We start from the raw sequence: 23,092 nt of genomic DNA, 5'->3' as shown, positions 1-23,092 counted from the left end.
TAATAGTGTTGTAGAATGTGAAATAAAATGGAATCACTGATGTCAAGGGGTTTTAACGTGGAGCTGGGAGGCTATTAATTAGTGGACATCCTGCACCTCCCCACCTGGTGAAACCATGAACTTTTGATCTGAGCCAACCTGCAAATATTCCAAGGACTCTGCAATAACACTTGCAACTTGTCACACTAATGGACTATTACTTCCCTCTAGTGATAGTCTTAGTACACAATCCTGTTCAACCAAGACTAGCTTCTGTCTCCAATTCCAATTAAAATTCTGTAATACAAAACTCTCTTTGCATTTAAAATCCCCTGTATTTTACTCCCTAGCAGAATACCTTTTGGGTTGCTACTTGAATGCGTGTCCCGAATTGCAATTCTGTGATCCCAAGTAAATATGTTGTGCTTGATTACTGCCTCTCAGGTTTACTGAGGTGGACAGTATCAACGATAGACTAATGTTATCCAACTTTATGTAGTTATTATTTTAGACAATAGTGAAGCACACCGAGATATTTTGTTGCATATAATTCCCTTTTTCATTCCAAAATCTTATTGAATTGATTTTTCTTACTTGAAAACTCTTCCAAGATTTTCATAAAGAAACAAAAACAACAAATAAGGACTGTGGCTTGTCTCAGTCTTTTCACAACTGGAATGCATTTTTTTTCTACTCCTATATAAAGTTTTATGCTGAGAAATACGAGCTAAAGCAGAATTTTATAAATGTTATGGATACAGGCTTTGCTGGGTCTAATTTTATGTGTTTTATTTATTTATTTTTTTTTAATTTGAAATATAGTCGATTTACAAGGTTCCCTTAATTTCAGGTGCTGTAAATACATTTTTTTCCTGGCCGCGCCATGCACCTTGGGGGATCTTATTTCCCTGACTAGGGATCGAACCCGCCCCCACTGCAGTGGAAGCCCGGAGTCTTACCCACTGTGCCGCCAGGGAAATCCCTTGACGCGTTTTTAATTTGTCCTTCCCGCACCTACTTGGCCCATTAATGCCCAAACAGGTTGGGGGTGGGTCTAGTCCACACCGCACTCGGTGGCTTGAGGGGAACTACATTACCTAGAAGACTGTGCGCGGATCGGCTTGTTCTCCGCACCAATGAAGGCCCCAAACAGAGGTTCTTCCGGGATTGTGAAATACAAGGGGACGGAACTTCCGGTGTCTTTCTGTTGGCGGCGGTTTGGGGTGTTTGCAGCGTTTGCAGGACCCAAAGCTCTAGATCACTAGGCGCAGCCCAGGTAACGGAAACTGGAAAAAGCTCGAGGGGACGCCGTCCACACTCCGCGGGAGTGAGCGGGATGCGGAACCTGCTTCCGGAATATTCGGGCCACGTTACCACCATTATCCCGCCGCGCTCAACGGGTCCTACGGCAACCAGCGCGCTACAAGACCCGACCTGTAAGGTCGGATCTTAACAAACGGCACCGCGAAACAGAGGAAAGCTTCAAGTGAGCTTTATTAGGGAGCGCTCCCGGGCGAGGTTCACTGGTCCGAGAGAAAGGGGTCAGAGAAGTCGCGCCCAGTACTGGATGAGGGGGATTTTTATTGGAGTAAAAGCAGAAGGCGGCTTGCAAGGGGAGGGGGTGGTTTGCTATACAGGGTAATTCCTTATTTGGTGAGGATACATAAGGGCCAGGTGTTGGTTGGTCTGTTGTGGGGCGTAAGCCCATTTTCCCTTCCCGTCAGCCCCATTGTTTTCTGGGCAGGAAGTTAGAGTCTCTTGTTGATTCCCAGAACAGGTGAGGTCGTTATGTCCCAATGCCTCTCCTACCTCATACTGGTCGATGTTTACTCTTACCCCCCGGGCCTCCTTTCACCCGGGCCAAGGGACCTTACACGACCCAGGTGATTGTTGGGTCCCCCAGATCCTGACCCGAATCCTCAAGCCTCCAATGAGGGTCTCCTGTTCAGGGCACTGCGGTTCAGGCGCCTGTCTCCAGAACTTTAGGTGTGCGTGTGTGGTGGCCCTATTTCTGACAGGACGTGTGGAGAGTGTTAAAGGCTGGGGCCTTGGCACGTGCAAATCCTTGGAGAGTCACAAGAGCCGGGAACTTTCTGGAAACCTGGGGTTGGAGTCCCTTCTTCAGAGACGTGGCATTATGGAGGGGTCATATGAGCCCTTCTGGGCCAACAGTCGGCATTCTGGAAGTCATGGAGGGTTGTGAATAAATCAGGAAGACACACTGAGTTAGTTTTAAAGTATTTCAGAGGCTGCTCAGGGGAGAACAGACTGGGAAGGGGGAGCTGAGGGTGGAGGCAGGGGAGACCTGGGAGAGCCTAGTGCATTCCACTCCAGAGAGTAAGTTGGTTTCTGGACCAGAGTGGTGCCTATGGAAGTTATTGACCTGAAACAAATAGCCTCCTGGCTATTTCTTCTGCAAAGATGAGTTTTTTTCGGGATCATCAGGGAATTGCAATTGAGATGTGCGGCCATGATGAACTAACACTTTTATAGAGATTAAAGAAGGAAGTTAGAAGGGCTATAGTCACCAAAGAGTCCGTGGCTTTTCGTTGCCTGAGTCCTTTCCAGGAGAGAAGAGTCGTCTTCTTCCTTTTGGATACTATTATTGTCTCAGGTCAGTGAGGGCTCCCCCTTCTGGTGTGCCAACTCTAACTGAGGTTTCTGTTTATTAATTTTTTACAAAGGAATACAAATAATAAGGTTCATAATAAATCTGCAAGATAATTGGCAATGAATGTTGTTCTAAGCAAAAGGACAGAGTAAAGGACAATAAAGTTTTTCTTTTGGCTGAGAATCTGGAAGACATGTCAGGGAGAGATTAAAATTGGATTTTGGAGGGAGTTCCCTGGTGGTCCAGTGGTTAGCACTTGGTGCTTTCACTGCTGTGGCTCTGGGTTCAACCCCTGGTGGGGGAACTAAGTAAGATCCTGCAAGTCGTGTGGGGCAGCCAAAATAAAAGTAAGGAGTTAACAGTCGGGGCCAATTTGTGACACAGGGTCTGCTGGAGTCCCTAATCTGGAATTGGGGGAGGAGGTCGCGAGCTCAGCAATGTCCATGTGGTGACAGCCTAAGTCCTGGACTCTGGCCATGTCTGGACTCAAATTTAGGAGGGAAAGTCTTGTCACTTTTCTGTGCAAGGAGACCTCAGATGAAAGTAGAGAGACCTGGGGCTGGAGGGCAGGGCAAACTGGGTGGGACTTTCTGAGGCTGCCTGAAGATGAGAGGGTCCTGTGGTTCCAGGGCTTTCTGGGGAAGCAAGGGTATAAGGAGTAAGGAGCCTTGCCTGAGATGGAGATGGAGGAGTTTTGAGATTGTATAGATTCACTGTTCTGAACACTCAGCCGACTGCCCACTCCTTGTGAAGTCAGAAAAAGGTCAGCCATGCTGGTGGAGCAGCCCAGGCCCAGTCAAGGGCACACGTGCCTCAGCTCTCCCAGGAAACTACAAGGTTAAAAATGTATAGATTTAGCAAGTTAATTTTGTGTAAGCAAGTAATAACTGCTTAAAATGAGAATATATATCTGTGTTATAATAATATATATATGTTTAGGTTTTGTCTTGAGTTCTTCACATAGAGCTCTGAACCCCTTAGAATTGTCTGGGAATTAGGACTGTTTTTTGTTATTCACAACTAGCCCTTTTTATCACGTGGAAGTTTATTATAATGAAGTGACATAGGGTGGATTCTCCAGATACCCTCAGGATGGGACTGCTCTCTAGAAAAAACAAGTGATTAGAAGTTTCAACTCCCAGACCTACCCGGCAACTCCTAAGGATCTGAGGGGAGCTGGAGATTAGGTATAAAAACTGCTGAACAGTGAAGTTCAAGGTTCCTTCAGATTGGTGAACGCATTGAAATGGTGGAAGTGCTGGGAGGGTGGCATGTACTGAAAGGGCCTGGAAACCCCCTGATGCCCTCTACCTCCCCCACCCTGACGTAGACGTCCCTTCCATTTGACTGTTCCTAAACTGTATACATTACAGTAAACCAGAAAATGTAAGAGAAGTGTTTTCCTAACTTCACGGGTCATTTCAGCAAATTATCAAAACCGAGGAGGGGTTTATGGGAAACCCTGAATTTGTAGCTAAGTGGGACAGAGTCCTGGTAGCCTGGGGACCAGGGATCGGAACTGGCTTCTCAAAAGAGGGCAGTTAATGGGCCTGATGCCTTAAACCAGTGGATTCTATTACTAATTTCAGGTAGTGTAATAATAGGAATGAATTGTAGGGCACCAGGGTGGTGTCATAAAATTAGATAATTGGTGGTTGAAAAAAGATACTTTGTCTCAGAAAGCCTTGAAAGACATGTAAGAAAAACCTAATTTTCAAAAACATTTATAGAAATCTTAATCCTGTGTTCTGTAATAGCTGAATCTTACCATGGGAGAGGTAATAATGCATTTGGTATGTACACATTATGAGATAGACATCCTAAGTGTTGCCATTTACATGAAGACACTGAGACTCAAAGAGGGTGAGTGTTTTTTTCTTGCCACGCCTCACGGCATGTGGGATCTTAGTTCCCCAACCAGGGATGGCACCCGGGCTCCCTGCAGTGGAAGATTGAAGTCTTAACGACTGGATCGCCAGGGAAGTCCCAAGGATGTTGAGTCTTTGTCTAAGGCTATCGAGTTGTCAAGCTATAGCTCTGAAGAGTGAGGATCTGAGGTCAGAGGTCAGCCTCAGATGACTCATGTCCAGGAAAAGGAAGGGAAGAAACAGCTCAGCCTTTACATCCTCACCATAATCACCTTTATCTCAGATACTCCCTCTTTTCACAGGTTCCCATGGTAGCAGCAGCATTTATGGTCCCTGGACAGGTAAGTGGAAGAAGCCCCTGTACCTACCCAGATGTCATCCCTACCCCTGGTCCTGACACACAGATATAGGAGACAGTGTTGTCCTGGGATTGTGGGCCCTTAGGTCTGGGCCCTGGCATCATCTCAGGCACAGGACCATTAATCAAAGCCAGAAGTTGTACGGAGGTGTTCCCATGTGTCCAGTGGAGAAGGTCAAGTGGTGACATGTCCTTGGGCACAGCCTGGAGATGAGACTGAGAGGGGAGTGTTCAGGGAACTGCAGGACCCATGACTTGGGCTGATAAAGACTGAAGTCATGAGTCATTCCTGGGATGGGAGCCTGACGGGCTGGGCCTCTCCTGAAGGGGCGGGTCCATGCCATGTTGGCCACAGAGGAGGGAAGTGATCTGATGCTGGGTCTGAAGAGGCTGCTCTGCCTGCCGAGAGGAAGAAGACGGTGGTGGTGGTCGGGGGGGGGTGCGAAGGAGCCAGGGGTCCAGTGGAAGGCACAGTCCTGGTGAATGTCGATTGTGGCTAGATCCTGGCAATGGCTCTGTAGCAGGAGAGGAGGTGAGTTTCTCAATCTCGTTTGTGGTACACCTGATTTTCTGCTGTACAGGATGAGAGAGAGTAGTCTGACATGACCCCAGGATGTTTGCCTCTAAGTGATGGTGGGGACACCATGTCTGAGACAGGAAGTCAAAAGCAGGAGTAATGGACAGAAGGACTCTCCAGAGTTCCGTGTCCCCATGCTGAGTCTGAGATATTGCCGGGGTGTCTCACAGGAGGTGTCAACTTGGCCATTGGAAACATACCTGGAGTTCAGGGAAGGTGGGGTTCAGGATTGAAGATACCCCTTAGCAGGTGGATGGCATGTGGACCATGTCAGATTCCAGGCCCTCAGGTCATGTGTGCATGCCATGAAAGTTGTAGGGTGGGGAGGGTGTTCTCCGTGGACTGGCTCACCTCTGTGGGCACGGGGACAGGGGTGGCTGTCATCACTAAGATAGATGAGGCAGTGCAGTGACCATGAGTGTGTGGGGGGCGCAAGTGGCCTCAGGGGAAGTCCTTGTCGTGGCACAGGATTCGAAAGGGTGGATAAGGTATGGATTCAGAGCAAAGCAGGAATGGAGGTCAGATGACAGGTAAGGCCTGGGACATTGTTTCCCCTCCACAGGCTCAAAGTTTTGTGATGACTGTGGTTGGAACCTGAAGAGTGTGAGACTGGACGACAGACCAGCTGAGGGCAGATGAGTGCAGCTGGGACAGGGTCTTGGGCTGGGCTGGGGGGTGGGGGGCGGGGCTTGGAATTAGAGGAGCAGAGAGAGGAAGGGGTGAGTGCTGCGGGGTCAGCACGTGGGACACTGTGGAGGACTAGGTCTCTGGGCATCTGACCCCGCACAATGTCAGGGTGCTGACGTGGGAAAAGGGATCAAGGCCTTGTGGGGGTATGGAAAGCAGTACTGGGACCGCCTGTAGCAGTGGGTCCCGCAGAGGCCTGGGGAAGCACTGAGTGCTGGGTGGCACAAGGGGAACATGATGAGGTGCCAAAGGCCTGGGGCCGAGGTGGTGGCGTGGCGTGGGGTGGGGGTCACGGTCGGGCACGTGAGGGGGTTGTGACCCTGCAGGGCTGGGCAATGGAGAGGGAGGGAGTGTGAGCATGGACTCAGGGCCCTTGTCCCCAGGCTTTACTCCAGGGGGCTGAGCACGAGTGTCATTTTGTGTGGTGTGATCTGTGTGATCTTAGGAGAGTCAACTCTGAGGAGAGTGGCTGGGGGTCTGTGTGGCAGCGTCAGAGCGTCTTGTGAGACTGCTTGTCTCCCTCTCTGTTTTAACTGAATGACGTAACACTAGCAGGTTCCTGTGGCATCAGGGCCTGGTGTGTCCTCTGAGCTGGGTCACTGGGGTGGACGACCATGACCTGGGGGTCCTGGTTGCAGAGGCTGCTGTGAACTCACTTGTCCCCCTCATGACAGGGCCATGTGGTCTTTGAGGATGTGGCTGTGTCCTTCTCCCAGGAGGAGTGGGGTCTCCTTAACAATGCTCAGAGACTCCTGTACTGTGACGTGATGCTGGAGAACCTGTCACTTATAGCCTCCCTGGGTAAGGACCCCTGTTCCCACACCATTGCCCCATATGGGATTCTGCCCTTCTTTTTGCATGGCTCACTCCATCCTTCCGAGCCTGGACCTTGGACATTGCTTACTTCCCCGATTTCCTGGCACTTGAGCTGCATTCCCCCACTCTGTGTGTGTTCAGCCCTGTACCATAGGCTCTGAAGCCTTTGACAGAAGCCTTTGGTCTCAGAGGCTTGAAGCCTGTCCAGCTGATGCCACTTAGCTTTGCCACTGCTAGGTGTGTTGACTGTTCAGATGTGTGTAGAAAGTGCTGCTGAAAGCCATCTGCCTAGGAGTGGGTTGTTCTAGCCTCTCCTCCCGGCACGGCGCCACATCCTGGTATCCTGTGTTCTTGTGGGTTTGAGACATTTCCTGTTCTGTGACCATCAGAGACCTAGCATTGTACAGTATCCCCTTCTACCACTTGACCCTTCCTCCCTTGTTTTAATAACAAACCCATGGGCTTATACCTACATGTGTCATGCACAGATTTGTAGTGCACTCCTGTACCACCAACGTCTCCATACAGTTTATCAGCATTTTTGTGCTTTCAGGGTGTTGGTGTGCAGTAGGTACTGAGGAGGCTGCTTCTGAACAATGTGTTTCTGTACAACTAGTGACACAAGACAGGAATCCAAATCCAGACCCATCTATCCTGAAGACTCTTACTTCGGATACGGGTGCCCTGGTAGAGAAATATATTTTGTACCTGGCTGAGCACCAAGGAGTGCATTCTGGGCTGAAACCATCCTCTTCTGGGGCCTGTAGGAAAATGTTCACTTCTCACCTACAACATCACCAGAAGCAGCCCAGTGGAGAGAAACACCTCAGAAGCGAGGAATATGGAGCCTTGCTTATGACGACCTGCAAAGTCTTTTTACCCGACAATATGTTCACATGTGGAGAGGTTGAGAAAGCGTTCCTAAGCAGCTTGGGCTTTCCCTATCACCAGCCGTCCCACGATGGAGAGCACCCAGGTAGAAGCAGGCAGAGCAGGGAGGTCTCTCACCCTGGGCAAGGGCATTATGAGTGCAATGAATGTGGCAAAGCCTTCAGTAAGAAGTATAAATTCATGGAGCACCTGAGAGTTCACACTGGTGAAAAACCTTATGAGTGCAGTGACTGCGGGAAGTTCTTTAGACTCACCTCCAGTCTTACTTACCATAGGAAGGTTCACACAGGAAAAAGGCTTCATGAGTGCCCTAATTGTGGGAAAGTGTTTGCCCACAAACATAAACTTGTTGAGCACCAGAGAATCCACACTGGAGAAAGACCCTATGAGTGTAATCAATGTGGGAAAGATTTCCTTCAAAAGGATACACTTGTTAGGCACCAAAAAGTCCACACTGGAGAAAATCCTCATAAGAGCAGTGAATGTGGGAAGCCCTTCCTTTACAAAAAAAATCTTGTGCATCAGAGGATCCATATTGGAGAAAAGCCATATGGGTGTAGCAAATGTGGGAAGTCATTCGTCTTCAGAAAAAGGCTTCTTGATCACCAGCGAATCCACACCGGAGAAAAGCCTTATATGTGCAGTGAATGTGGAAAAGCCTATGTCTACAAAGGAAGTCTTGTTGTGCATAAGAGAAGTCATACTGGAGAAAAGGCTTATGGGTGTAAATGTGGGAAGTTCTTTACAAGCAGCTCTGCCCTCAGTAAACACCAAAATGTTCACACTGCAGAAAGGCCTTACGAGTGCAGTGAATGTGGGAAAGCTTTCAAGGTCAAAATTAAACTTGTTGAGCACCAGAGAATCCACACTGGAGAAAAACCCTATGAGTGTAATCAGTGTGGGAAAGCCTTCAAGCTCAAGTATTCACTTGTTCGGCACCAAACAGTCCACACTGGAGAAAAGCCTTTTAATTGCAATGAATGTGGCAAGCCTTTCAGTTACAAAACAAGTCTTCTTGAGCACCAGAGAATCCACACTGGAGAAAGGCCTCACACATGCAATAAATGTGGGGAAGGCTTTGTCTACAGAAGAAGTCTTGTTGTCCACCAGAGAATCCACACTGGAGAAAGGCCTTATATGTGCAGTGAATGTGGAGAAGCCTTTGTCTATAGAAGAGGTCTTATTGCCCACCAGGGAATCCATACTAGAGGAAAACCTTGAGTGTAGTTCTTTGCAGGCAGCTCCAGGCTCATAAAAAACAAGAAAGTTCACACTGGAGAAATGCCCTCCAGACTTAAGCTTTCCTTCACTTGAGTTAATATCTAGCAGCATATAGAGTAGGTGTCATAGAGTAAGTGAAAATTTAACTTACGTGGAGCCAAACTTTCGTAGACTGGTAGTATCCTGTTACAGTCTTACTAGAAGCACCAGAACGTGAGTTCCTGTTCTTTACATTCTTATCAACACTTGGTATGGTCAGGCTTTCTAACTTCAGTGATGTAAGAGGTGTATAGTGGTATCTAGTGATTTTAACTAGTATTTCCCTATTGACATGATGTTGAGTGGTTTTTCATGTGATAATTTCATTCATAGTTTTTTGAAATTTCTGTTTATATGATTTGTCATCTTAATTACTGAGTTTTGACATTTCTTCATGGATTATTGATTAAGGTTCTCTAATGGAAATATCTGACATTATTTTCATCCAGAATTGGTCTTCTCATTTCAGTAGCTTTTCCAGAGAAAAAGTTTTCAGCTTTAATGGAGTCTTACTTGTGCATTTATTCTTTTACTGCTTATGCTTTTGGTGTTCTTTCAATAAATGAAAAATGTTTCCCAAATTTAAAGACAGAAGTTTTTCTATGTTTCCTTCTGAAACTTTAAAGTTTAGTTTTTTTTAATTGATGTAAATGATTCATATTTAGTTGTTGTGGCCTCTCCCGTTGTGGAGCACAGGCTCTGGACGCGCAGGCTCAACGGCCATGGCTCACGGGCCCAGGCGCTCCACGGCATGTGGGATCTTCCCAGACTGGGGCACGAACCCGTGTCCCCTGCATCAGCAGGCAGACTCTCAACCACTGCGCCACCAGGGAAGCCCTAGAAGTTCTTTTTAAAATATGGATACCCAGTGGCTGCAGTGATACTGACTTCAATACCTTCTCCACTGAATTGCTTTTGTATCCTCATTGAAGGTCAATCATATGTATATGTTTATTCCTGAACTTTATCTTCTGTTGCATTTATCTACTTTATTTATGCCAATCCTTTCATGTGTTGAATAATTTGTTGTTATAATATGCCTTGAAATCAAGGTCATGTACACCTTGGACTTTCTTTTTCAAAGTTGTTATGGCCATTCTTAGTCCTTTGCCTTTCCATGTGAATTTTAGAATCCACTTGTGAATTTGAACATCCCAAAAACCAACTAGGATTTTGACTGGAATCGCATTTAATCTTTAATTTAGAAAGGCATACTGAATGTCCCAATTCATAAACATGATACATCTTCTTTTATTTAGATCTTAGATTAATTTTTGTTAGCAATGTTTTTTAGTTTTCTGTTTATAAGTCTTGTATAACTTAAACATCTGCAGGTATTTTCTACATAGAATGATATTGTGAATGGAAACTTTAAAAAATTTTTTTCAATTTCTGAATTTTTCATAGCTATTACAGTTAGAGAGATATTAAACTAAGGATAGAAGCAATCCTTCTTGATCTTATAAACATCTACAAAGAGTTATTAGAGGGACTTCCCTGGTGGTGCAGTGGTTTAGAATCCACCTGCCCTGGTCCGAGGAGATCCCATGTGCTGCGAAGCAACTAAACCCGTGTACTACAACTACTGAGCCTGCACTCTAGAGCCCATGAGCCACAACTACTGAGCCCATGTGCCACAACTACTGAATCCTGCATGCCTAGAGCCCGTGCTCTGCAACAAGAGAAGCCACCACGATGAGCAGGCCAAGTACCACAACGAAGAGTAACTTCCACTTGTGCAACTAGAGGAAGCCTGCATGCAGCAATGAAGACCCAACACAGCCAAAATTAAAAATAAATAAATTTATTTTAAAGAGCTATTAGAAATACTATACCTTTGGTTGATTATTAAAATATTCATATTAGAATAAAAGGAGGACAGCTGCTTATTGTTCTGGAGCAGGCCCAGACAAGGGGCACTCCCTGGTGAGTGCCTTGGAAGGGTGGCTGGGTTGGAGCAGCCCTGGCAGGGAACAGTTTATTGGGGTTTTCTTTTTTGTTTTTAATGTATTTGGCTACATTGGCTCTTAGTTGTGGCAAGCAGGATATTCACTGCAGCATGTGGGATCTTTTCATTGCAGTGCATGGGCTCTTAGTTGCACAGGCTTCTCTAGTTGTGGCCCATGGGCTCCAGAGTGTGTGGTCTCAGTAGTTGAGGTGCATGGGCTTAGTTGCCCTGCAGCATGTGGGATCTTAGTTCCCTGACTAGGAATTTGACCTGCGTCCTTTGCATTGGAAGGTGGCTTCTTAACCACCGGGCCACCAGGGCATTCCTTTTATTGACGATTTCTTTTCTCTTTCTTTTTAAAATTAATTTATTAAATTTATTTTTGGCTGCGCTGGGTCTTGTGGCTGTGCGTGGCCTTTTCTCTAGTTGCAGCGAGCAGGGGCTACTCTTCGTTGTGGTGGCTTTTCTTGTTGCAGAGCACACACAGGCTTTAGACATGAGGGCTTTGGTAGTTGCAGCACGTGGGCCCTAGAGCACATGGGTTTCAGTAGTTGCAGGGTGTGGGCTCAGTAGTTGTGGCACATGGGCTTAGTTGCTCCACCACATGTGGGATCTTCCCGGACCAGGGATCGAACCTGTGTCCCCTGCATTGGCAGGCAGATTCTTAACCACTGGACCACCAGGGAAGTTCTATTGGCGTTTTCTTAAGCAGTACTTTAGGGAAAATTTATCCCACATTTAACACTTACAGAAAAAAATGTGTCAAATCAAGGAACTCAGATTCCACCTTCAGAAACTAGGAAAAGAAAAGAGAAATCCAGAGAAAGCAGAAGAAATTAATATCAAATCAAATATGAATGCCCTACAACAACTGAGCCTGTGCTGTAGGGCCTGCATGTTGCAACTTCTGAAGCCCATGCACCTAGAGCCCATGCTCCAAAACAAAGAGAAGCCAGCGCAATGAGAAGCCTGCGCACCGCAATGAAGAGTAGCCTCTGCTCACCACAACTAGAGAAAGCCTGTGCTTAGCAACAAAGACCCAACACAGCCAAAAATAAAATAAAATTTATTAAAAAAAAACAAAAAACAAAAAAATAAAATTAACAAAACAACAACAACAAAAAACAACCCAATCGAGAAATGGACAAAATGGGAATTCCCTGGCAGTACATAGATGGCCAACAGGCACATGAAAAGATGCTCAACATCACTAATTATTAGAGAAATGCAGATGAAAACTACAATGAAGTACCACGTCACACTGGTCAGAATGGCCATCATCAAGAAGTCTACAAATAATACATGCTGGAGAGGGTGTGGAGAAAACGGAAGCCTTCTACACTGTTGGTGGGAATTAAATTGGTGCAGCCACTGTGGAGAACAGTATGGAGGTTCCTTAAAAAACTAAATATAAGAGCTGTCATATGATCCAACAATCCCACTCCTGGGCATACATCTGGAGAAAACTCTAATTGGAAAAGATAGTGCACCGCTATGTTCATAGCAGCACTATATACAATCACCAGGGCATGGAACCAACCCAAGTGTCCATCTATAGATGAATGGATAAAGATGTATATAAGTTAGGAGTATGGGATTAACAGATACACACCACTATATATAAATAGATAAACAATAGGATTTACTGTATAGCATAGTGAACCATATTCATTATCCTGTAATAACTTGCAATGGAAAAGAATCTGAAAGAGAATATGTTTTACATATATAATTTTGTAAAATATATGTATATATTTTACATATTTTGATAGATGTACTGCAAAGCAATTCAGTACACCAGAAACTAACACAACATTGTAAATCAACTATATGACCATAAAGACATTGTTTAAGAAAATACACATACCAAACAAAAGTATTAAAATAGATATGAAAATTTTTCTTTTTTACAAGATCCTCAGCAAGTGAAAGGAGAGCCCAGTCTACAAGCATGATAGGAACCTACTAAAGAATAAACTATTAGGCTATTTCTTGGGGTGGTACTATCAGAGTCTGACTTGGGATGGAAAGGGCTTTGAGCCAGGGTTGCCAGTTCAGGATGTGTAGTGAATTCCATCAGTGACCTCATTCTATCCACGTGCTCCCCATCTCCTCCAATACTGCCACCCCAGCCCTCCCTACAGAGAGAAGGTGCCCACCGACTCCTCACCTGTTCCACCTTGCCCTTCCTGCCAACGCCCTGAGTTCTGCCTCCTGCCATGGTCTTAACGGGATAACCCCCATCCCGGCCAGAAGAATTCCGTATGGGTGGGGGAATCTTGTGTGATGGGGCTGCCAAGAACACCTCAGTGGACCGTACCAGTCACTGCAGGTCTGGGCTGGTCCGGATGGCAGTCACCCTTGGGATGAGGTTGGCACTGGAGACGGCCAGGTCTGTGCACAAGTCCTAGAAGGAAACAGAAGGGGAAAGCTGAGGGGACCAAGCAGGTTCTGGATACAGGTGGAGTGAGAGGGAGGAGAAACTGTCCTGGACTGCTCATTTCTTTTTATATGCCCCTCATCCTGGCTGGAAGGTCTCCCCCTTTCCTCCCAAGAATTCTGTCCCTTCATCCTGGATGGAAGGTCTCCCATTTCCTCCCAAGAATTCTGCCGCGCACTGCCTTTCTCCTCCATCCTGCGACTGCTTTCCGATTATTCCCTCAGCATCACCGGCTCGAAAGGGGGTTCTTATAAATGTACCCGACTTCTGTACTGATGCAGGAGCCCTTCAAGAGTCTCCCGAGTGAACTCGCTTTTTATCGGTAAACCGCCTTACCACCCGCCCGCTTCCCCTCCTCTCCGCCCCTCCTGCCTGCTCCAGGCTGCCAGCGGAGGGAGGGCGCCCACTTTCTGCCGCCTCCCCGGGGAGCCGGGGTCCTGTTAGCAAGTCTCTGCTTGGCACGCGTTTGCGCGGCTCCCGCCGGACACAAGCCACAGCGGGCGGGCCGGAGCGCTCCGAAACAGCCGGCGCGGAAAAGGGACCATTCTTACCGGGACAAGCGTGCGTGCGCTTCCAGCAAGTCCAGGGCTCCCGCGACCGGGATGCTCCGGCCGGGACAGCCTCCCTCCCCGGCGAAGGAGGGACGCCGAACCGTGAGTCCCGCGAGCCCAGCCTTCCTGCGCATGGTCGGGAGAGCCAGTGCCGGAGGACTCGGCCAGGAAGTGACAGCAGGAGGAACCGTCCGCGGCCCGGAAAGCGATGCAGCAGCGGGAGGACACCACGTGGTAGCACGCCAGGCGGTAGCGGACGTTGAAGCGTGGCGTGCGTTGAAGCCGGAAGAATTCAGGGTGGTGGTAAGGTGCGGCTGGAGCGGGGCCGGGGCGGGGCGCGGTCCCTGCCCATCAGGCCGGCGGCTGGGTCCCCGCCTGAGGAGCTAGCAGCCCAGAGGCGGGGAGCAACCGGCACCGCCTCCACTCTTTATAACAGTGTTTATGAATGAGCCCTTACGTCACGGGGGTAAACCATCGCGGCGCCGGAGGGGTGGCGTGCGGGCCTGGACACATCTGCGCCCTCTTGGCCGCCCTCGCTTCTCTCGCAGCCCCTGCCGCCCGTCTGCCTGTGTTCCTCTATCATAGGAGCGTTTAAGTAATGGGGTGTTAGGGTCCCGTGAAGCCCCCAAATTGAGCGAATTCGGGGATGACCTCCCCCAAGAAGGCAAGGAACGTCCGTGAAGCCTGCTGACATAGACCTCCTTTGGGCATTACCTAATTTGGGGGAGGAGAAGGCGGGAGCCGCTCCCGGGTACAGCCCGCCAGAAGATGCAGGCCGGGGCAGACAGGGCCGCGCAGAGCTCCCCGGACACTCTCACGTGTTCAAGGCGGACCCTTGTGCCCCGGGTCTGGTGGGGGCGCCTTTTTGCCAGTGTAGGGAGAGAGCCGGAACAATTCTGGGTCTCATATATAGAAGAAACAGGTCCATGACTGCAAGGGGGTAAGCCGCGGTCCTGGAAGGAATGCGCCCCGACCCCCATTTCCGATGTTAGTCCTAATTCAGTGCGAACGGTGGAAGCAGACCCTCACCCTCTCGCCCCAAGCCCCCGGGCCCGAGCAGTACTAGGATTGTCACTGCGTATGGAAGCAGAAATTCGGGGGGTGTCCAAAATAAGAGACTAGGATAAACGACTCCCATGCTGGGTTTTGTTTTGTTAAACTTTTTAAATGGAAACGTTGCATTTATTATTATTTTTCTCGGCCTATGTGAGGATATTAGTGTTACTGTCAAATTCCGGCAGAATTTTTGGAAGCTGCATGCAAGGATGTCTGACCAGATCGTTAGCCTCGTTCTGAGGTGGGGCTCCGGAGACGCGTGGAGGGGGCACGTTTTGTGGACAAGATCGTCAGTTCCGGGGAACCTGGTGGGGTGAGCTTCTTGGGGGAGCGCAAGTCCGAGCTGGGGAGGTGAGAGAGGTTCGTTCTTCCAGGGCACTAGGCTGACTGACTGGGAGCCCCCAGCTGGTGATTTTCCAGCGCGGACTTGGGGCGCTGGAAGGACCGTGCACAGCACAGCCCAGGGCAGCGAACACTTATACACACACACACACACACACACACGCACACCCCAAATCCAGAACATGGCAAATTCTGATGGGCAAACGACAGAGCAACTTCAACAAATGAATGGCCCAAGAATTTTTAAAAATGAAGTGATATCTATAAGTGAATTGAGACTTCCCAGATACATCTACTAAAAGTCATATAGATCCGTTTTGGATCTGACTGCCTTAAAGAACAAACATATTTTTGGGAAAATTGAAAAAGAAACTGAACACTGAAAAAATATATATATTTTAAAATGTATTTATTTATTTTTGGCTGCACTGGGGCTTCGTTGCTGTGCGCTGGCTTTCTCTAGTTGCAGAGAGCATGGGCTTCTCATTACAGTGGCATCTCTTGTTGCTGAGCATGGACTCTAGGCACGTGGGCTTCAGTAGTTGTGGCACACGGGCTCAGTAGTTGTGGCTCATGGGATCTAGAGCACAGGCTCAGTAGTTGTGGTGCATGGGCTTAGTTGCTCTGCCACATGTGGGATCTTCCCAGACCAGGGAGAGAACCCGTGTCCCCTGCATTAGCAGGTGAATTCTTAACCACTGCGCCACCAGGAAAGTCCTGAAAATATATTTTTAACAACTCAAAATTTTGTCTGAAAGTTATTAGGATTATGAAAGAGTCCTTACGTTTTGGAAGTACATTCTGAGGAGATTAGGCATTGAATGACAAGATGTTGGGATTATAAGTAACACAACCCAGTTATATGCGTGAGGACAGGTGAAACAAGAATGGCCATGAGTTGCTCAATAATGATGGGGTTGAGACTTCCCTGGTGGTGAAGTGGTTAAGAATCCGCCTGATAATTCAGGGGACATGGGTTTGAGCCCCTGTCTGGGAAGATCCCACATGCCACGGAGCAACTAAGTCCATGCGTCACAACTACTGTGCCTGCGCTCTAGAGCCTGTGAGCCACAACTACTGAAGTCCACGTGCCACAACTACTGAAGCCCAAGCACTTAGAGTCTGTGCTCCGCAATAAGAGAAGCCACTGCAATGAGAAGCCTGCACACTGCAACAAAGAGTAGCCCCCACTCACCACAACTAGAGAAAGCCTGTGTGCAGCAACAAAGACCCAATGCAGCCAAAAATAAATAAATAAAACCAATTACTTAATTAATTAATTAAAAAAAAAAAAGAGTTGTCATTTCCAAATTATTTTACTATGTTTTACTCATATATATTCCTGAGGTTATTTGTGTCCACTCCATCAGCATGGTGGAAATACATTATAATATTGTGCTACTGCACACTCTTCCCAAATCCATGTTTAGTGCCATCCTTTTGGCAACTTGAAATTGGCCAGGATGGGCATAGATACACCAGAAAAACGGACAAAAACTCTACAAAATGGGCCTTGTTTATTTGAATGGCTAGACTTACGAAAGTGGTGGAGAATATGTTAGGAAGGTAGACAACGCTTGAAAGTATATAGCCTCTGGGAGTGTTACACTCCCAGAATAGCAACAAACAATTGAGAAAATATTCTGATAGTAATAATACTTCCTTTTAGTAAAGATGACACATCACTGCTGAGGAATGAGTGAAGTTCCAAACCTGTCTTTGTTAGACATATGTCTTTTATTTATTAATGGAAAAGGAAACATCAGCCAACATCCATTTCAAAATAAGCAACTGGTAGTAACAGTCATTAAAGAAGATATACAAGTGGCAAATAATCAGGAAAAAAATGCTGGACATCATGAACATCAGAGAACTGCAATTAAAATCACAGTGAGATGCTATTACACCCCTGTTAAAACAGCTAAAATTAAACAGACTGACAATACCGAGTATTGGCAGGATGTGGAGGAATAGGAGCTCTCATATACTGTTGGTGGGAACACAGACGGGTCCAACCAGTTTAGATCACAATTTGGCCGTTTGTTAAATATTGAAACATTCACATACTCTGAAGTAGTGGCACAAGAGAATTAAAACACATATTCATATAAAGAACTGTATGCCTATGTTCATTGCAGCTTTATTTCTAACAACATCAAACTGGAAACAACCCAACTGCCCATTAGCAGATGGATGGATAAACACATAGTATCATATCCATAGACAAGAATACTACTCAACAGTAAAAAAATGAACTATTCATACAAGCAACATTGATGAATTTCAAAATAATTAGGCAGTACGAAAAATATCAAAAAAAAAAAAGAGCAAACACTTTTATACTTCAATTCAACTAAAATTCTAGACAATGCAAACTAATTTATTGTTGAAGGCAGTAAATCACTGGACTCCTGTAGGCTTGGGAAGGGCAACGAGAGATTGTAAAGGGGCATGAGGTAAATCATGGTTATGTTCATTATCGTGATTCTGTTGGTTTTATGGGTTTATACATATGGCAAAAATTTTCAAACTATACACCTTAAATATGTATAGGTTACTGCATGTCAATTATGCCTCAATAAAGTTTCTAAAATAAATGGTTCAAAATAAAAAAAATCTGGACCTCCCCCTCTTTCTGGAAACCAGAAAGTTTAACAACTCAATATTGACTCCACTCTGTTTTTTCCCTTTCCGTGGGAAGGGCAGCCCTGAATCAGTGCTGGAAATATGGGCAAGCAATGGAGGCCCCTGCAGTCTGGGACAACAGGACCACTGGCTGGACCACAAAAGACACATCCCTGGACAACAGGATCTCCATTCTCTGTTCTCATTTCCCTGCCTTTACAGTAACGGACTTGAGTTGACCAGCCCAGAAAGACAATGAGAATTCACAAAACCTTTAGATTGTTTGCTGACAATGAATTCAGCTATAGGAGGTACACAGCCTTTGGAGGGTCTGTGATTCCTCACAGCCATAGTCACTGGAAGATTTATGGACACACATTAGAAGAGGCACACTCCATTTAATTTGCTGCATGCTCTTCCACTGACTATTAATCCCACCCAGGATTTCACTACCAAGTATGGTTGAAACGCGGCTCCTGTAGTGTGAGGAGGGATACCAGTCCACAGAATTATGAACATCAGGACACTTGGTTCCTTTGGAGAACCCAGTGAAAAGCTTCCCCTCAACAGTGCTGGGCATTATAGGACACCCTCTGGGAATATGAGACAAAGTCATGGCAGTCCCAAAGGCCCTGGAGCTTGCCAAAATAAGTGACCCCTCCTCAGGGTAACCTGTGGTCATACAATATGTAGACTGCCAGGTCCCAAATTAGGACCACAAAGCATTATTTTAGTTCCTAGGAGGTCTTGGGGAGCAATGCAAATTAGGCTAAAACTAGAATGAAAACTATTCTCCTGTCATTATACTGTCCCTGCTGAGGCACAAGAGGCTGAGGACCCATCCCTTCATACAAACAGGCCAATTCTGTTTTCCACCCACCCCCCGCAGTGAATACAACCCCTGAGATTAAAGGTAGATTAAACAATAAGACCTTTATTGCTACACAAACCAGAGCAATGGTGGGGGGAGGGGGCAAGGCAATTACCAGTTGGTGACTTTGAGGCAGGAATATCAACCACAAATGTCATGTGAAACCAACAATTTTGATGAAGGGTCAGACTCATACTTAGTCAACTGGAAATAGGAAAATGTAAGGGCACAGACTACTCAAGATTTCCTCCAGGGAATAGGAGAGAGCACAGACATCTGCCTTGTGTTAGCACATCAGGGTGACCAATGAAATACTGTGCAAGGCAGGAGGGGTGAGGTGGGTTCTACCAGAGAAAATATCAGAGATGTAACTCTGACAAGGGCCCTGGGGAGTTTAGAACATGGAATGTAGCTCCTGTAAGCTTCACAGGTCCCTGGAACTCATTGGGAATTTCACCCCTCTGGAAAGTGGGAGGTATGAGGTTCAATTTCAAGGCAGACGGCTCCCTCACAGAAGCTGTCTAGTGCTATTATAATGATTGAGGAGATAGCAATTCCTTGAGGTCTAAGGCCTTTCTCAGAGTGTGGACTTCCTGGTACTAAACAATGTTAGCTGTTTGGAGTAAAGGATTTCCCATACTTCCTGTGTTCATGGGGCCTCTCCCTGGTGTGAAATTTTCGGTGGAGATTGAGGCTGGAGCGCTGGCTAAAGGATTTCCCACATTCGCCACATTCATAAGGCCTTTCTCCAGTGTGAACTACCTGGTGTTGAATAAGGACAGACTTTTGCCTGAAGGATTTTCCACACTGCCCACACTCATAAGGCCTTGCCCCAGTGTGAATACTGCAGTGCTGAATAAGGCTGGTGCTTCTACTAAAGGATTTCCCACACTCGCCACATTTATAAGGCCTTTCTCCAGTGTGAATTCTCTGGTGTTTAGTGAAGATGGCTCTTCTGCTAAAGGACTTCCCACACTGGCCACACTCAAAGGGCCTTGTTCTACTATGAATTCGCTGGTGTTCAACGAGGCTGTAGCTTTGTCTGAAAGACTGCCCACATTCAGCACACTCATAAGGCCTTTCTCCAGTGTGACTTCTGTTGTGCCGATTGAGTTTGGATTTGGATCCAAAGGCTTTCCCACATGCCCCACACTCATAAGGCCTTTCACTAGTGTGAACTCTCTGGTGTCTAATGAGAGTGGCTCTTTGGCTAAAGGATTTCCCACACTAGACACACACAAAAGGCCTTGCTGTGGTGTGAATTCTCCGGTGTTGAACAAGCGTGAAACATTGTCTAAAGAATTTGCCACATTCACTGCACTCATAAGGCTTTTCTCCAGTGTGGGTTCTCTGGTGCCGAACAAGATTGGATTTGCACCCAAAGGCTTTTCCACATTCCTCACACCCATAAGGCCTTTCTCCACTGTGAATTCTGCAGTGTTCAATAAGATTGGAGCACTGACTAAAGGATTTTCCACACTCGCCACATTTATAAGGCCTTTCTCCAGTGTGAACTCTCTGGTGTATAATGAGGGTGGCTCTTTGCCTAAAAGATTTTCCACATTCACTGCACTCATAAGGCCTTTCTCCAGTGTGGACTCTCTGGAGCTGAACAAGTGAGTACTTACAGTGCAAGGCTTTCCCATATTTGCTAGACTCATAAACCCTTTTCCTAGTAGAGACACTTGGGTGGTAAACAAGACTCTGTAGCTGGAAGCTTTCCCACATTCACACAACTTGTAATGACTTTTCCTACCATGAAAGGCCTCCCCACACTTGGTGATTTTGTTGAGTTTCTCACAAGTGGGAGTGATCTGGTGCTGGAGAAGACCCAAAGTAGCTGGGAAGTCCTTTCCAACCTTCCTACAGGTGAAGGGATGCCCTGACACATGGAATATGCAACTCTTTACAAATGATGCCCTATCCATGTCACTTTTCTTTGCACTGAAATGCTTCTGAAGCTGTCGTAGGTTTGCACATGCCCCAGTCAAGTATGGTTTCTGCCCAGGTAGGTAAGCCAAGTGCAAAATGTCTTTCAGGATTGGGACATATTTCTCACAAGGGTGAGCCTTCTGGCTGATTGGACCTACCTTTGGAGTCCTGACCTGTGACAAAACTTCTAGGGAAACATTTTGCTCAGAAGGTGTCTCTTTCTTCTCTGTTCCATGCAAACAAACTGAAAGAAGAGAAATATTTGTGAATCATGCTGATTATGGTGGGAGAGTATTAATCATGTTCTTTTTTAAGCTTTCTGTATAATATGATGTTTTGACATCTTAAAAAACCTTCACGGGCTTCCCTGGTGGCGCAGTGGTTGAGAGTCTGCCTGCCGATGCAGGGGATACAGGTTCGTGCCCCAGTCTGGGAAGATCCCCCATGCCGCGGGGCAGCTGGGCCCGTGAGCCATGGCGGCTGAGCCTGCGAGTCTAGAGCCTGTGCTCCGCAATGGGAGAGGCCACAACAGTGAGAGACCCGCGTACCGCCAAAAAAAAAACCCCCAAAAAACAAAAAACCTTCATGGCCAGGGAAACAGTGGACTTGAACACTATAAACCAAATGTATCTAACAGACATATATAGAACATTTCATCGAATACAGAACATACTCTACTCAAGAGTGCAGGGAAAATTCTCCAGGATAGATCATATGGTAGCCTACAAAACAAGTCTTAACCAATTTAAGAAAACTGAAATCATATCAAATATCTTTTCTGACCAAAATAAGATAAACATAGAAAATAATGACAGGAGGAGAATGGGAAGATTCACAAATATGTGGAAATTAAATAACACACTCTTGAACAACCAATGAGTTAAAGATGAAATCAAAAGGGAAATCAAAAAATATATTGAGACAAATGAAAATGGAAACACAAAATACCAAAACTTACGGGACCCAGCAAAAGCAGTTCTAAAAGGGGAAGGTTTTATAGCAGATACATATCTACACTAAGAAAAAAAGAAAGATTGTAAACACACTATCTTCACACTTCAAAGACTAGAAAAAGAACAAACTAAGCACAATGTTATCAGAAGGAGGGAAACAGTAAAGATAAAAGTGGAAATAAACAAAAAAGAGACTAGAAAAACAATAGAAAAGATCAAAACTAAGATTTTTTTGAAAAAGATAAAATTGACAAACCTCTTAGACTAAGAAAAAAAAGAGAGGACTCAAATAAATAAAATTATAAATGAAAGAGGAAACATTACCATTGATCCCACAGAAATACGAGGATCATAAGACACTACTATGAATAATTATACACCAACAAATTGGATAACCTAGAAGAAATGGATACGTTCCTAGAAATATACAACCTACCAAGATTTAATTTTGAAGAAATAGAAAATCAAAGACCAATAATGAGTAAGGATATTGGATCAGTAATAATAAACCTCCCCCAAAAGAAAATCCCAGTGTTTGCTGGTTTCACTGGTAAATTCTATGAAACATTTAATACCAATCGTCAAAAAAACTGAAGAGGAGGGAACACATCAAAACTCATTTTACAAAGCCAGTATCACCCTTACACCAAAGTCAGATAAGAACACTACAAACAAGAAAATCAAAGGCCAATATCCCTGATGAACATAGATGCAAAAATCCTCAACAAAATACAGTAAACCAAATTCAACAGCACATTAAAAGTTTCATACAGGGCTTTTCTGGTGGTGCAGTGGTTAAGAATCTGCCTGCCAATGCAAGGGACACGGGTTCGAGCCCTGGCCTGGGAAGATCCCACATGCCACAAAGCAACTAAGCACGTGTGCCACAACTACTGAGCCTGAGCTCTAGAGACCAAAAGCCACAACTACTGAGCCCATGTGCCACAACTACTGAAGCCTGCGCGCCTAGAGCCCGTGCTCCACAACAAGAGAAGCCACAACAATGAGAAGTCCGTGCACCACAACGAAGAGTAGCCCCTGCTCACCGCAACTAGAGAAAGCCCACACACAGCAACAAACACCCTACACAGCCAAAAATAAATAAATAAATAAATTTATTTTTTAAAAAAGTATCATACAGCATGTTCAACTGGGATTTACCTTTGGGATGCAAAGACATTTCAGCAAATACAATAAACGTGATATACCACATTAATAGAAAGAAGAATAAAAATCAGATAGCTGCTGAGCTTGCACGTCCAGAGCCTGTGCTCCACAATGGGAGAGGCCACAACAGTGAGAGGCCCGTGTACCGCAAAAAAAAAAA

At 46.0% G+C, this 23,092-nt stretch overlaps 2 protein-coding genes across 5 annotated transcripts in view; one reads left to right on the top strand and one right to left on the bottom strand.

Annotated features, from left to right (window-relative positions):
* Positions 1-1,180: 1,180 nt before the first annotated feature.
* Positions 1,181-9,619, top strand: LOC112397976 (zinc finger protein OZF-like). 4 transcript variants are annotated; one of them, XM_024742327.1, is made up of 4 exons: positions 1,181-1,255; positions 4,761-4,799; positions 6,755-6,881; positions 7,450-9,619. In XM_024742327.1, exons 2-4 carry the CDS (start codon positions 4,767-4,769, stop codon positions 9,006-9,008), a joined length of 1,719 nt encoding a protein of 572 aa, XP_024598095.1. In that variant the 5' UTR covers positions 1,181-1,255; positions 4,761-4,766; the 3' UTR covers positions 9,009-9,619. The 4 variants fall into 4 exon arrangements, with proteins under 4 accessions (XP_024598095.1, XP_024598094.1, XP_024598098.1 ...); XM_024742326.1 differs by having other exon boundaries at positions 1,197-1,465; XM_024742330.1 differs by lacking the exon at positions 1,181-1,255 and adding an exon at positions 1,477-2,593.
* A 7,048-nt stretch (positions 9,620-16,667) lies between these two features.
* The window catches only part of LOC112397973 (zinc finger protein 416-like), a 10,586-nt gene continuing 4,161 nt past the window's right edge, over positions 16,668-23,092 (bottom strand). Inside the window, 2 exon segments of the mRNA XM_024742323.1 lie at positions 16,668-20,586; positions 20,589-21,056. Coding sequence (XP_024598091.1) covers positions 19,490-20,586; positions 20,589-21,056 — 1,565 coding nt within the window. The 3' untranslated portion in view covers positions 16,668-19,489.

The sequence above is a fragment of the Neophocaena asiaeorientalis genome, unplaced genomic scaffold (assembly GCF_003031525.2).
Source record: "Neophocaena asiaeorientalis asiaeorientalis breed wild unplaced genomic scaffold, Neophocaena_asiaeorientalis_V1.1 scaffold582, whole genome shotgun sequence".
Classification (NCBI taxonomy): Eukaryota; Metazoa; Chordata; class Mammalia; order Artiodactyla; family Phocoenidae; genus Neophocaena; species Neophocaena asiaeorientalis.
Note: the sequence above shows the minus strand (reverse complement) of the source record. Positions and strands in the feature narration are given on the sequence as shown.